The sequence below is a fragment of the Choloepus didactylus genome, chromosome 1 (genome assembly GCF_015220235.1).
Source record: "Choloepus didactylus isolate mChoDid1 chromosome 1, mChoDid1.pri, whole genome shotgun sequence".
In the NCBI taxonomy this organism is placed as follows: domain Eukaryota; kingdom Metazoa; phylum Chordata; class Mammalia; order Pilosa; family Megalonychidae; genus Choloepus; species Choloepus didactylus.
In genome coordinates, this window is record NC_051307.1 from 4769656 (window position 1) to 4785714 (window position 16059).

The following is a 16059-nucleotide window of genomic DNA, read 5'->3' on the forward strand; positions in this document are numbered from 1 at the left end:
AGTGGGAAGCGGTTGCTTATCATGAGCAGAACGTTCAACTAGGGTGAACTTAAGTGTTTGGAAATTGGCAGAGGTGACAGTAGTGTTATTGTGAGAATAACTAACAGCGCCGAATGGTGTGTGAATGTGATGGAAAGGGGAAGCTCAGAGTCACGCATGTCACCAGAAGGAAAGTTGGAGGTTAAAAGATGGGAATGTATAAAACAGTGAATCTTGTGGTGGACAATGCCCGTGATTAACTGTGTAAATATTAGAAAACTCTATCATGAGGTAGAACAAATGTATAACACTATAACTAGAAGTTAATAATAGGGGGGTATATAGGGATAAAATACACCTATTGCAAACTATGTACTACAGTTAGCAGTATTTTAACATGCTTTGATCAACAGTAACAAACATACCAATACTATGAGTCAACAATGGAGGGGGGTGGTGGTTAGGGGTATGGGAGAATTTGAGTTTCTTTTTTTGTCTTTATTTCTTTTCTGGAGTGCGGTCGCGGTTACTGCTTCTGGGGGGAGTGGCGGCCGGTAGCTGAGCCCTCAGCTCTCGGGGCTGCTTAAAGGGTACCGGCGGCGGGGGCTCTTTCCCGGAGGCGAGGGCGAGGCGGAGGACTTGGCCAGGTCCTCGGCGGGGGGCGTACAAGGTGTGGAGGGCGGCGATAAGGACAAAACACTCTTCATCCAGTAGGAGTATGCGCCAAAGAGATTTATTCAGGGGTGATCACAGGTTATATAGGCTGGTAAGAAGGGTAGGGCTGGAAAGGAGGTGAAGTAGCCTTAAATGGCAATACTGAAGGGAGAGGGGCTAGGATTGGTTCTGAGAGGACGCAGGAGCCGTTGCAGCGGGCGGGAGTTGTTCTGGCCACGGTGCATGCGCGCTGGCGGTGGCAGGAGTTGCCTTGGCACAGGGGAGTGTGCGGGCAAGATAAGGAAGTGGGGAAAGTGCGGTTGGGAGAAAGGCGGTTCCCTCCAGCAAGCCTCCCCTGCCCGTGACATTTTGGGTGAGGAAAAGGGAGCTGCCTTGACCTCGCTCCCCAGGCTCGGGGGGGCTGCAGAGGGCACTAACGCCCGTACCTACTACCCTCCCCAGGGGGTGATATCAGGTCCTCTGGCCCAGGCCTGGCAAGCCGAGGTACAAGCCCAGCTACCCGCACTGGAGTAATGAAAATGTTCTAAAATTTGAAAAAAAAAATAATTGTGGTGATGGATGCACAGCTATATGGTGGTACCAGGGGCAATTGATTGTGCACTTTGGATCTTTGGATAATTGTATGGTATGTGAACAATCTCAATAAAATTAAATTAAAAAAACAAACAAACAAACTGCATGCTCACTTCCTGGAGGCACCAGAGGTGATGGTAAGGAAAGGCAAGGGATGGGAAGCACTGGATGGTTCTCCAAGAGCCTTCTTCAAAGGAGCCCTGGAAACTACCTGGGCCTGCCAGCCAGGTGTGGCTTCCAGGGAGGGTGCAAAATGATGAGAGGGAAGATAGTTCCCAGACCCAGAGGCCTTCTGAGCCTGCGACTTTGGTTTTCCACCTCGCCTTCCCCCTGGCCTGTTAGGTCTCCCTGTGGGAAAAGCACCTGGAGGATTATAGAGCCCTCATTCTTGGTAGACCAGTACTACTTCCCAATCTCTTACCAGGAGCACCAGGAGCACCGGGAGCACCCGCAGCACCTGCAGCATCTGGAGCACGTGGAGTACCTGCAGCATCAGGAGCGTGCAGAGCAACCGGAGCACCAGGAACACCTGGAGCATCTGGAGCATTTGGAGCACCTGTAGCACCCGGAGCACCTGGAGCATCTGGAGCACCTAGAGCACTTGCAGCATCTGGAGCACCTGGAGCACCCAGAGCACCTGGAGCATCTGGAGCACCTGGAGCATCTGGAGCACCTCGAGCACTTAGAGAACTTGCAGCATCTGGAACACCTGGAGCATCCAGAGCATCTGGAGCATCTGGAGCACCTGGAGCACCTGCAGCATCTGGAGCGTGCAGAGCAACCGGAGCACCAGGAACACCAGGAGCACCCGGAGCATCCAGAGAACCCAGAGCACCCGGAGCACCTGGGGCATCTGGAGCATTTGGAGCACCTGGAGCATATGGAGCATCTAGAGCACCCAGAGCACCTGGATCACCTGGAGCACCTAGAGCACTTGCAGCATCTGGAACACCTGGAGCACCCAGAGCATCTGGAGCATCTGGAGCACCTGGAGCACCTGCAGCATCTGGAGCGTGCAGAGCAACCAGAGCACCAGGAACACCAGGAGCACCCGGAGCACCCAGAGCACCCAGAGCACCCGGAGCACCTGGGGCATCTGGAGCATTTGGAGCATATGGAGCATCTAGAGCACCCAGAGCACCTGGACCACCTGGAGCACCTAGAGCACTTGCAGCATCTGGAACACCTGGAGCACCCAGAGCACCTGGAGCATCTGGAGCACCTGGAGCATCTGGAGCACCTCAAGCATCCAGAGCACCTGGAGTACCTGGAGCACCTAGAGCACTTAGAGAGCTTGCAGCATCTGGAACACCTGGAGCACCCAGAACATCTGGAGCATCTGGAGCACCTGGAGCACCTGCAGCATCTGGAGAACTTGGAGCATTTAGAGCATGCTCACTGTGTCAGCCTTGAAGCTAGCAGCAGGAAATGAGCCAGCCTGGTAGCCTGATACCAGGGCTGAGGTCAAGATTCTAGAGTCTGCCCATTTCCACCCAAAGCAGTGGCTCTCTGCCTTGAGGAGGGTCTGTTCCTTCAGCTGTGAAGTTGTAAGGACAATTTGGCATCCCCAGGGCTTCCCCAGAGCTGAGGCAAGGACTCCTAAGTGAGTGCTCTGAAAGTGGTGGGAGCTGGCAAGGCAGGGATGCCAATGAAGGGGGTGGGGAGGCTGTTGAAGGCTGAGGGGTTCATTTAACCACCTCCTGGGCTTATTCTCAGGCTCCCGGGAGAGAAGGGCATGCCAGCCACACGGGGAGGTGGGATGAAAATAACCATGCAAAATGGGTTTTTAAAAGGTATATTTGGTTGTGTATTTACAAGAACTATGATTTCAGAAAGATTCTTATTGGAATAATAGTTTTTTTAATTGAAATTTTTATTGAGATACTTGTAGATTCATATTCAGTTGTGTTACGATTAGTAGTAGTAGTTTTTTCTTTTGTTTTCACATGCAGTTTTAAGTGTCGACCAAGAAATAACACACTGAGCTGTAAGGCATCAAAGGCGTTTATTTGGGGTTTAGAATAGTGATTCAGACAGCACAGACTCAGGTAGCCCAAACTGGGGCTTCCAAGCAAGGGTTTTTAAAGAAAAAGATTAGCTAAGTTGTTTATGATTGGTGGATAGTCAGGGTGCTCCAAATGTCCTTCAGGTTAGATAGTTTATGATTTCTTTATCTCGTGGTTAGTTCATGGTGTCCACATGTCCTCACGGTTTTGAGAAACATTTGTTGTTTATGGCTCCACACACACTGGCAGTTTGTGATCTCTGGCTGAGACGTGTAAGAGTTACCTCCTGAATGGTCTCGCCACTCCGTTTTTTGTTTGTTTGTTTAATAATTCAATTTTATTGAGATATATTCATATACCACGCAGTCATACAAAGCATACAATCAGTTGTTCACAGTACCACCATATATTGTGCGTCCATCATCAAAATTAATTTTTGAGCATTTTCATTACCACACACACAAAAGTAATAAGAATAAAAATTAAAGTGAAAAAGAACAACTAAAGTAAAAAGGAACACTGGGTGCTTTTTTTTTTTTTTCTTTTTGACCCCTGTTATTCTACTCATCCTTCCATACACTGGACAAAGGGGAGTGTGGTCCACATGGCTTTCCCAATCACATTGTCACCCCTCATAAGCTACATTTTTATACAATTGTCTTCAAGATTCAAGGGTTCTGGGTTGTAGTTTGATAGTTTTAGGTGTTTACTGCTAGCTATTCCAATTCATTAGAACCTAAAAAGGGTTGTCTATATTGTGCGTAAGAGTGCCCACCAGAGTGACCTCTCGGCTCCTTTTGGAATCTCTCTGCCACTGAAGCTTATTTCATTTCCTTTCACATCCCCCTTTTGGTCAAGAAGATGTTCTCCATCCCACGATGCTGGGTCCAGATTCCTCCCCAGGAGTCATATTCCACATTGCCAGGGATATTTACACCCCTGGGTGTCAGCTCCCACGTAGGGGGGAGGGCAGTGATTTCATCTGCCAAGTTGGCTTAGCTAGAGAGAGAAGGCCACATCTGAGCAACAAAGAGGCATTGAGGAGGAGGCTCTTAGGCACAATTATAGTCAGGCCTAGCCTTTCCTTTGCAGCAAACGTCTTCCCAAGGGCAAATCCTGTGGTAGAGGGTTCAGTCCATCAAACCAGCAGTACCCTATGTCTGTGAGCACATCAGCAACCATCGAGGTGGGGAATCCCAACACCCCTGCATTCTCCCCCAGCAATGTTCACATTAGTGGTAGCATATAATATTTCTCTTTTTGAGCCTGGCTTATTTCGCTCAGCATTATGTCTTCAAGATTCATCCAAGTTGTCATATGTTTCATGACATCGTTCCTTCTTACTGCTGCATAGTATTCCATTGTGTGTATATACCACATTTTATTTATCCACTCATCTGTTGAAGGGCATTTGGGTTGTTTCCATCTCTTGGCGATTGTGAATATTGCTGCTATGAACACTGGTGTGCAGGTATCTGTTTGCATCACTGCTTTTGAGATCTTCCGGGTATTTGCCAAGGAGTACAATTGCTGGATTGAAGGGTACTCTAAATCTGGTTTTCTAAGGAACTGCCAGACTGTCTTCCAGAGTCACCACTCTGTTTTAAATCTCTTAGCCAGGGTAACTCCATTTTGTTTTATTGCTTTTCATGTAAGAAATAATACACAGAGAATCTTTGCACACTTTGCCTGGTTTTCCCCAATGAAAACATTTTGCAAAACTATAGTACAAATCACAACCAGGAGCTTGACGTCGACAGAATTCACTGAACTTACACAAGCTCCCTGGTTTTACTTGTACTTGCGGGTGTGTGTGTGCTTGAGTATTTTAGTCCTGTAAAGTGTTATCACATGTAGCTCAGGTACCCACCGCCAACGTGAAGATATTGAACTGTTCCATCACCGCAAGGATTTTCATGTTACACTTTTACAACCACACCTAACTCACACACACCCACATCACACCCATCTCTAACCTTTGGCAACCACTAATCTGGTCTCCATTTCTCAAATGTTGTCATTTCAGAAATGTTATATTAATAGAATTGTACAGTATGTGACTGTTCTAGTTTGCTAATGCTGCCAGAATGCAAAACACCAGAAATGGATTGACTTTTATAAAAGGGGGTTTATTTGGTTACACAGTTACAGTCTTAAGGCCATAAAGTGTCCAAGGTAACACATCAGCAATCAGGCACCTTCACTGGAGGATGGCCAATGGTGTCTGGAAAACCTTGATTAGCTGGGAAGGCATGTGGCTGGCATCTGCTCCAAAGTTCTGGTTTCAAAATGGCTTTCTCCCAGGATGTTCCTCTCTAGGCTGCAGTTCCTCAAAAATGTCACTCTTAGTTGCACTTGGGATATTTGTCCTCTCTCAGCTTCTTTGGAGCAAGAGTCGTCTGCTTTCAATGGCCATCTTCAAACTGTCTCTCATCTGCAGCTCCTGTGCTTTCTTCAAAGTGTCCCTCTTGGCTGCAGCTCCTCTTCAAAACGTCACTCACAGCGTAAGCTGCACTAAGTTCCTTCTGTTTGCCAGCTCATTTATATGGCTCCACTGATCAAGGCCCACCATGAATGGGTGGGGCCACACCTCCATGGAAATTATCTCATCAGGGTTATCACCTACAGTTGGGTGGGGCACATTTCCATGCAAACACTCAAAGAATTCCAATCTAATCAGCACTGATAACATCTGCCCACAAAAGATTACATCAAAGATAATGGCGTTTGGGGGACACACTATATTCAAACTGGCACAGTGACCTTTTGGAATTGGTTTTTTTCTCACTGTCTAATTCCCTGGAGATTCATGCGTGCTATTGTACATGTATTGATAGTTTGTTCCTTTTTATTACTGAGTTGTATCCATGGTATGGGTGGACTAGTTAGTTTATCCATTCACCCACTGAAAGGCGTCCGGTTGTTTTCAGTTTGGGGTATTACAAGTAAAGCTATTCTGAGCATTTGTGTACAAGTCTTTGTGTGAATGTAAGTTTTCATTCCTCTGAGATAAATGTCCAGGAGGGCAATTGCTGGGTCATATGACAGTTACATATTTAGCTTTTTAAGAAACTGCCACACTGTTGTCCAGCCCAGCTGCACCATTTTACATTCCCACCACAGTGTCACTTTTTAAATTTTAGCCACTGGAATAGGTATGTAATGATATCTCAATATGCTTTTAATTTGCATTTCCCTGATGGCTAATGATATTGAACATTTTTCAAGGGCTAATTTGCCAACTGTGTGTCCCTTTTGGTGAAATGTCTCTTAATGTCATTTGCCCATTTTTTAGATTGAATTTCCTTTTACTATTGAGTTTTGCTGAAAGTTCTTCTTTGTTTGTTGATATGGTGGGTTATTTTATATTTTATAATGTTAAACCAGTCTTGCATACCTGGAATAAACCCTACTCAATCATGTTCTTCCTATACATTGTTGGGTTTGGTTTCCTAATATTTTGTTAAGGAATTTTGGATCTAAGTTCATGAGAAGTTTTGGTCTGGAGTTTTCCTTTTATGCATCGTCTTTGGTTTTGGTATCAGGATAATAATGGCCTCATAAAACAAGTTCGGAAGTGATCCCCCATTGTTGGGGATGGAATCGTGCCCTCTACAAAAGGCTTGTTCATGTCGCAGCCCCTGGTCCTGTGGGTGTGACCCCATTTGTCAATAGGACCTTTGGAGTTGTTGGTTGGGATGTGCCCAAACTGACTGAGACTGGGCCTTAGTCTAAGATGGCTAAGGTCCTTATAAGCAAAGGAAATTGGACATGGGAAGAGAAGCCACAAGGAGCAGCCAGAAGCTGGAAGTCAACAGAACCCAGAAGAGAAAGGAGAAGACACTGCCATGTGCATTGCCATGTGACAGAAAGCCAAGGACCAAGGATTACCAGCTGCCAGCCCCAGAACACCACAGCCTCAATTTTAGACTTCTCTCAGCCTCAAAATTGAGAGCCAACAAATTCCTATTGTTTAAGCCAACCCATTGCATGATATTTGTTTTAGGAACTGGGAATCTAAAACACTCCTCTTCTGTTTTCTGGAAAATTGTGTAAAATTGGCTCTAATTCTTCTTTAAATGTTTGATAGAATTGTCCAGTATAACCAACTAGCCCTGTAAATTTCTTTTTTGGTATATTTTAAATAACAAATTCAATTTCTTTGATGGTAATAGGACTATTCAGATAGTCTCTTTCATCTCAATTGAGGTTGGGTAGTCTGTGCTCTTCAAGGAATTAGTCTACTTCTTCTAAGTTGTCAAATTTATGAATGCAAAGTTGCATTGCCTTGTTATCTTTTTGATGTTTTATTTTGCCAGGCTGCTATGACAAGTACCCCACAAGGGGTCTTAGAAGACTTTATTCACAAATGAGCCCACATCCCAGCGGATAATCATCTTCAAAGGGTCGTGCTTACAAATGGGTTTGCACCACAGGAAATGCAGACTGAGATTAAGGACAGGTCTTTTCTGGATACATAGTTCCATCTACCACATGTGTCTTCAGGGTCTGTAGTGATAATTCCTGTTTCGTTCCTGATATTAGTAATTTGTGTATTCTCCCTTTTAATTTTGTCAGTCTTATTACAGGTTTGTCAATTTTACTGATTTTTCAAAAAAACTGGCTTCTTGTTTCATTGATTTTTCTCTTTTTTCCTATTTTCAATTTCACTGATTTCTGCTGTTATCTTTATTGCTTTCATCCTTCCTTCTACTCACTTTGGTTTTATTTGGCTCTTGTTTACTTATTTTTTTGAGGTAGGAACTTCGGTTGAGAATTTTTCTCATTTTTAATGTAAGTTAGTGCCATAAATTTCCGTTTCAGCACTGTGTTAGTTGTGTCTCCCACATTTTGATACGTTGTGTTTCACTTTCATTCAGCTCTATGTCTTTTTTAAATTTTTTAAGAGTCTCTTTTTGGTCCACGAATATTTATAAGTGTGTTATTTAATTTCCATATGTTTAGAGATTTCTCCCTTTTCTGTTGTGGATTTCTTATTTGATTCCATTATGGTCAAAGAACACATTCTGTATGATTCAATGCTTTTAAATTTGTTGACCTTTGTTTTATGGCCCAGTTCATGGTTTATCTTGGTGAACATTCCTTGGACACCAAAAAAAAAACACATGTATTCTGCTATTGTTGGATGGAATGTCCTCTAAATGTCAGTTAGATCCTGTTGGTTGACTGCAATGTTCAGATCTTCTATATCCTTGCTGACTTCCTGTCCAGCAGTAGTTCTATCAGTTGCTTAGAAGAGGGTCTTGAAGTTCCCATCTATAATTGTGCATTTGTCTGCTTGTCCTTTAAGCTCTATCAGTTTTTGTTTCGTGTACTTTGAGGCTCTGTTGTTTGGCACAGGCTAATACTTTTGCAAATTTAAAATGCAAAATAATTTTTTGAAAGCCACGTGAAAATATACTTGTCACATTTTCTCCCTGAGCCATGCTCAACTTCCTCATTGCACCGTCCTCAGTGCAGAACATGGAGGGAGAGTGCCCGGAGACCTACTTTTTCTGAGGTCTGGGCCTCAAAACTAACTTCCCCTTTTAATTTAATTAAAAAAAAAAAAAAAAAAACAACTTTTGTCATCACCCCCTTACGTGGAAAAATGAAAAAGACTAAGGGTAGACCTGCTAAGCAGCATTCTAAAAATTCCATAAAAACTCTTGAGAACCACAATGTCCCCTTTGTAAAGCAGAAAGTTACAGGCTAGCGTTTGGACTTCAACCATCCTCTGCCACATGGGTCCAGAATGGATTTCTCGTGTGAGCCTGGACCAGGTGCAATTCTGAGCATCTTAACTCCAAAGCCACCTCTTTCTTCACCATTGAGGAAAAACTGTGAAAACATAGGGGAGGGAGAATAATATTATGAAGAGAATTGTGACTCTTTTAATTTGTATTTTAAAAAATTAAGTCATTCAAAACTTCATTATTTTGACAGTTATTAGGAATGCGTCACTAGTGACACCATGGAGAAGGGCTGCCGAGCGTCATGAATAGCTCCTATTTTGAATGGTTAGATCTTGGGGTCTTGGGGATGTGACTGGCACATAGGAAATCAGGGGCAGGTTTTGGTGCAGTGTCTCAGTGCTTCTAAAGTGGTGAGGAGGCCCCGAGAAGGGAATCAGTGCCATCTTGGAAAGCAAACACTGACTGGGGTGGGAGTGTCTGGGAAACCTGGGTTCTGGGCTCAACCCACCGCTGAGTAATTGCATGGTAGTTTCCTTAACCTCACCCCACCCTTCCCAGGGTTATCCTTTATCACCTGCCTTAGCTAAATTTTAGGGTTAGGGAGAGAAAACAAGATCCTGGCTGGGGGTTTATTTTTTTGTCATTTGTTTTGCGTAAGCATCCAGTACTAATGATCACAGTAATGATCAAAGTGATACAAATGTTTTCAATTTTATCTCAGCAAGTATGAAGTTTGCATACAGGCTGGAACACAAACAACTCAGAGGTGGCTGATTCTAAAACACCTTTAGTGGCACACCTTTATCAGAGCCTCTGTCCCCCAGAAGATACTGCACAGCAGGAACACAAAGATGCAGATAAGGACCTTGCCAATGAGAGGGGGCACACGCAAAGGGGCATAATTCCATATACTTCATAGTCCAGTTGCTGGACGTGCAATCAGATTTGTCTGCATTCCAGAGCCCAACCCTTAGCAACTACATTTAGAGGAAGTAAATAAAAGGGAGGGAACATGATTAAAAGGTATAAAAATAAAAATAAACTATAAGGAGGGTCTTTAGAGATTATCAAATCCGGGGCCCTCGACCAGTGAATGAAAGTCTCCCTGGGCTGACCACTAAATCGATTGGCCTGCTGTCCACCGTGTCTTCATCTCTGGGATTATAGATGATTATGAGGGGAACAGGCCTTAGAGCAAGGCCAGGACCAGTTAGTTACCTGCCACACTTTGGAAGTTTTAGTTACAGGTGATTTACCTGTTATTCTTCTGGTCCATTTCTCAGTAGGAGTGGAGACTGTTCCCCATCAGTCCAAGCCAGGTGGAAAATCCTCATACCCCAAATAAAAAATATACCCATATGCCTATGTCTTGGGTAGACCTGGCTTGATTAGAACCAGGGGCCATATTCCAAGGTTCAATTTGGGAGTGTAGATGGGAAGTGGGGTCGTGGCAGATCTTGGTAGCACGGTCTTTGGGCTGGGACCACCAGTGTTCACAGTCAGAAGGGGTGCAGTCCTGAGGTCCAAGGGGAGCTTATCTGGGATGAAGCAGGGAGCCTGGGACACAGTCACCTCCACGGCGAGAGGGCTGGCCCCACCTGCTCCCCACTGGGACCGAGGCACTTGTGAATTAGGGTGGTGGTGGAGGGGTCTACAGCGTCCACACTTACCCAGGCTCCCTGAACCCAGGCAAGGAGCCAGCAGGTGCATTTCACACTCACCCACTGGGAGGAGCAGCACTTTGTCCCAGCCCCGGGTGCTGCTGGGCCTGGGCTGGAGGTTTACGTAACTGCAGCCTGGCCGAGTCACCGGGAGGCTGAAAGGAGGGCTGGGACTTGAGGAACCGGGTGCCAGTTTCCCCACCTCTCCTTGGAGCCCAAGATAAGGACTTCATATCGGTTTTTGGAGCCTCGATCCATGGAAGAGATGACTGTGCCCTAGCCTTGTCCCTCCAAACCAGGAGCGTGGTGAGAGCTAGAGATGGCGTAAGCCGGGGGAGGAGGCTGTGGAGAGGCAGAGGTGAGGGGGCCGCTGATTTACCATTTGTGGGGGGCAGGCAGGTCCTGTTCCCTTCTTAGGGGTCTGCAGCTCCCTGGAGACGGTCGAGTAGCACTCTTGGAGTTGTTGGGTGGGACGAGGAGGACTCAGTGGGCAGGAATGGGCAGCTTTGCTCAAGGAGGCTGCCGAAATCTAAGAGATTATAGGCTGCTCACACCCCAACCCCAGACCTGTGTTTAACTTCAGGGAAGGGGTGAGGTAACAGGTCATGAGCAGGCATCTCAGCGGGGCGTGGCCTGCAGGGAACCCCTCCAAAGTTAAATACTCACCTCGAGGTTTCACTCACTGACTCACTGACTGGGGGATGGTGGGGGAACTTCTTTCTTTTTTGGGGGGGGGAATGCAAAATTATTATATATTTTTTTTAAAAAAACAGTTTTTTCCATTATAAAATTTAATCATGTGCATTAGAGACATTTCAATGAATAGGAAAGCAGAATCAAGGGGAAAAAGGGGTAGCATAATTTACCAGTTATACTCACTAATGTAGATTACTTTTAATTCTTTTTTTTTTTTACTGAGTTGTTTACTTTGCATCCTGTTCTTTTTGCTTTAACACTGCAACATGGCATTCTTCCATGTTAGAACAAATTCCACAGAAATACCCTAGTGATAATTGCATGATATTTCATCATGTAGCTCAATCAATACCTGCTAATGAGTCTTCTATTATTGCTAATTTGGATTGTTTAAAATTTTTCACTATTATTAAGGTTTCTTTTAATGACCATCCGCATACAAAATTATTTTTCTGTGTTTAGGATCCTTTCTTTATCACTTCCCAAAAGCAGATTTACTGGGTCAAATAGGGTATTCTTTTTAATACTCTTGATACAAAGCACCATGCTAATTTCCAAATAGATAATGCTGACTTCCACTTGCTAAGTATGTACTTTACCCTACCTTCAGCAGCAGTGAATCTTCTTACCAAACAAACAAACCAAATCTGACAATTTGATTGGCTTGAACATTATTACTTTAAATTCTTTCTTTGATTACTAATTATTTCCTCTAATTTCTAGGCATTTATTTGCATATTACCTTCTAAGAATTTAATGTTCATGTTCTTTGCCTCTTTATCTACTGGAGTAGGTAAACAGCTCATTTGTGTGAGCTCTTTATAACTTAAAGCTATTAAATGTTTTCCAACATTTGCTCTAATCTTTTTCTAGTTTATTTTAAATTCTTTTTATATCCAAAGGTACTAGTCAAATTTGTTTTCTACCTGTATATGCTATATATATTTAGATGATTTCTCTCATTATTAAAAGACTTAGAAATACCCAAAACCATCTAGAAATTAGTCATGTATTTACTGTGATTTTCTTTAATTTAATAAATTACATAAAACAAAGCCACTAGAGTAACTGCTTTGGTTGCTGGTCAGAGCTCGCTTCCCATTTCTTTTCCCATTAGCTTCTGCCAGCACCTCAGCTGGGTGTTTATTTACCTGGTAGGGTGACCCAAACCTTGACACCTGAGGGATGTGAGTCTTAGTGCTCTTGTATTTATTGGGCTGCTTCAGTTTTCCATTGATCGGGACTATTGGACAAGACAGTGTTAAGAGACGCCCAGACGCTCCCTTGTGTTATAAGCATCAGCCTCCTAATCCCCAGTGTGCGGTGGCCACTTAATTTCCCCTTGGGAATCAGGACCAGTCCCTGTAACCAACACTTCTCCTCTGCTTGTTGGCTCGGCTGCTTGAGGAGCCCAGAATTGCCAGACGGCAGTCTCAGCTGCAGTCCAGTGGAACCAGAGCGTGTTTCCTAGCGGAAACAAGTCTCTCGGTCCACTGCACTCTAAACCCAGGAAGCCCAAGGACGTGAGGATGGGAAGCAGAACTTCTTCCCATAGTTACATCCTCAAGTATTAAGAACAGCCACTCCTACTTCCACGGCTTGTTTCCTGCACATGTGCATTTGGGCTGTGCAGGAGATGGTGCACCATATTGGCCCTGGTTTAGGCGTATACCAAGTTGCTGTCCTCCAGCTGGTCAATGAGCCTTCAGCAGCCAATGCCACCCTTCTAGGTGATGGGCACGAGGGAGGACCAGTGAATTCCTTGGACATTGTTCTACTTCCTCACCCTGAAATGTGTTGTGAGGGTTCCAGGGTTAGGCATTCTGCAAGTTCACAGGTGGCAGTGCTGCCAGCGACGCAGGCGGAGGGGGCAGGGCCAGTCCCAGACTGGAAGGAGCCCAGTGTGACCAGCCTGCTCCCAGTTGCCGGCTGATGCTCCTGGGGAGCGGTGCCACATCCAGCTCAGCTTTGCAGGTTGGGAACTCTGTGGGGTGTCAGTCAGAGGGGCCCCACTGCGAGGAGCTCTGCTACTGCTCCCATGCCAACGTCACCACGTTACATGAGCCGGCCGTGTCTGCACAGGGCGAAAAACTGATTCACGTCCACGAGATTTTAATTCCTCCCCAGCAACACCTTGATTGCAGCCTGTGAGAGACCCTGAGCAGGCCACCCAGCTAAATTACAGCTGAATTCCTGATGCACAGAAACTGAAATAGTAAGTGTTTGTTGTTTTAAACCACTACGCTTTGGGGTAATTTGTCATACGGTAATAGAAAACGAATACAGGGTCTGTGCTGTATTAGGGCTTTGCAAAGACGTCCCAAACCATGGAGCTTTCTGGGCAATCCGGCTTGTACTACAGCCTGCACCTGCTGGAGAACCCTTTCTCATTCCAAGCTCCACTAGAAAACTGCCAACATCACAGTTAGCCTGGTAAGAGAGCCAGAACAATATTATCAAATGTGGCATTTGTTATCTCCAATACCCAAAGACCCATAAGTACTCATTGCAGTGAGTGGTGTGAGATGCAGAAATTTATCTTTCACCCTAGAGAGAATATTTCTACTACCCCAGATCTTTTAAAAAGTCCTTAATCTGTCAGGACCCCAAACATTTGAAGTTCTGACCTTTGGCTCCCACATGTTTTACTAAAGCATCGCAAATCCAAGGAACACAGAGCTTCGTGTCTTCAGTGTAACAGGTGGCATGAGGTTTAGTTCACATTTCTAAGGCCAGACAGGAGCAATATCTGCTGTTTCCAAATATCTGCACTGAAAGGAATGGGGAAAATCCAATATTTTCTAGGTTAACAGCTACACTTAGGTGCCAGGGGCTAAACAGATTTTCTCCAGTAATGATACCACATCCAGAACCTCAGCTCAATTGTCATCACCACCTGATCAAATTTATGAAACTCTGCACACGGGACTCGGCACCCTACAGGCTCTGGGCCAGATCTTGTTGGCAACATGTTCTTGCACAGCCTGCAAACTAAGAATGGCTTCTCCATTTGTAAAGGGTTGTACAGACAAAACAAAAAAGAAAATGCAACAAAGACAATCTGTGGCCCACAGAACCTGAACTTCACAGAAAAGGTTTACCACCTCCTCTCCATGGCCCATCTCCATAACCCGCTGCCCTTGGCACTGACCAGGCAGTGAGGCAGATGGGCACGTGGTAGGGATTCTCACTTCAGTGACTTTCGAGTCCTCAGGGGTGACACTGACTTGTTTCTGCAGTTCCCTCTGCGATTGGGGTCTTGGTATTAGTTTGCTGTCTTGGTGAGGGGACAGCTCCAGGGACTTCCACTCTCGTCCCTCACTCCAAAGGCCAAGACCCAGTGTAAGTGATCTGCTGGTTCCTAAGCCCGTCTGTTCCTGCTCTGAATTCCGGACCTGGGAAGGTACCTAAAGGATGGATCTGGGTCTTGCCAGGTCCAGTTGAGACTGACTTGAGCCAAGACTCCGTCTACTGCTGAAATTCCCACTTTGGTGACTCATGATGGGCTTTGGGTCTCTGAGGATTAGTGTCAGTTCTGAGCTTATATTTAGTGACCCTCAGAAAGTCTAGATTTTCCCCTTTCCCTAGTGAATGGAAATCTCTGCAAAAGGCCTCTGGTCACCCTGGGGAAGGTTTGGGGGACGAGCCACGGGCAATAGTCATGATCTTATTGCAAGGTCCTCCCTCTCAAAGGGACTGGCCTCCATCATAGTTGAGGGATTCTGGGTCTCTCAACCATGGCCCACAGAAGTGAGCCACAGGACTTCCCAAGGGTGCTGATGGCCCCTCACCATGGCGTTCCTTAACATCTCAGTGCTGGGGGCATCCTCCGGGCATGCCCAGGCTGGCTGAGAAGGCTGTGCACAGCAGCTCCAGCTCCACCCTCCCATCTCCCTGAGCCCCAGGAAGCCTGCTCCTACAGCAGCCCAGGGCCTCTTAGACTTTATGTGCAGGAGAATCACCCAGGAACTCCTGAAAATGCAGATTTGACTTCACAAAGTCTGGGATGGAGCATCTCTATCAAAGTCCCAGGGGCTGCCAGGGCTGCCCTCCCACAGGCGAGGCCCACCGTGTGCGAGGGGGGCTCCAGCCTTACTGCTGCCCCCCTGAACACCATGACACCACACCCCGGTGCTTGAGCAAACACATGAAATCCCCAATCCCGGATGAGCACAATGATGTCAGCCCTACTGAGCATGACAGTTCATTCTCCAGGGCCCAGCACCCCTAGATCCCACTCTCAAATATCTTCCCCAGGCTCTGCCCATGCATGCCAGCAAGCTTCTGCAATGCTTTTGGGGTACAGGTTGTGCTTCTGTCTTTTGTCTGGGCTCTGTGGGCAGCTAGCACTTTGGAACTGGAGGCAGCGATAGGTGATAGCAGTGGGTCCCAAGAAGAATCTGCATTCCTTGAGGTCCTTGAAACCTTGTGTGCAGAGAAACTCTGCTTTGTCTCAGACAGGGGTAAAGGGGGCTGCATCTGTTGTGGAGAAGGTTTTGGGGGGCTTGGGAGTTCAAAATTCTCGACCCCATATGTCTTGGCCAAATACCCCAGCCCCATGCCTTAGAGTTTCACTCTTTCCACCAGAGTTTGGATCTGCGTCTAAGGGGATCGTAAGTGCTGTACCTTTACTTGGGGCTGTAGCTCTACTCCGTCAGTGCTGCTGGGAAAGGCTCCGATGGTCTCGTCCTCAGTCGTCCACTCACAGTCCTGCATTTCTTTGTAGGTGGCCTAGTGCCTAGGAAGAAGACAGCTGACCCCAAATCTTGATCT

General features: G+C 45.8%; 1 protein-coding gene across 1 annotated transcript; it reads left to right on the forward strand.

The window, feature by feature from the left end:
* The first annotated feature begins 1381 nt into the window (after positions 1 to 1381).
* LOC119541831 (histidine-rich glycoprotein-like) lies at positions 1382 to 2659 on the forward strand. The gene is made up of 3 exons (XM_037846160.1): positions 1382 to 1455; positions 1570 to 1702; positions 1790 to 2659. The coding sequence occupies exons 1-3, from the start codon at positions 1382 to 1384 to the stop codon at positions 2657 to 2659; spliced, it is 1077 nt and encodes a 358-aa protein (XP_037702088.1).
* Positions 2660 to 16059: the final 13400 nt, after the last annotated feature.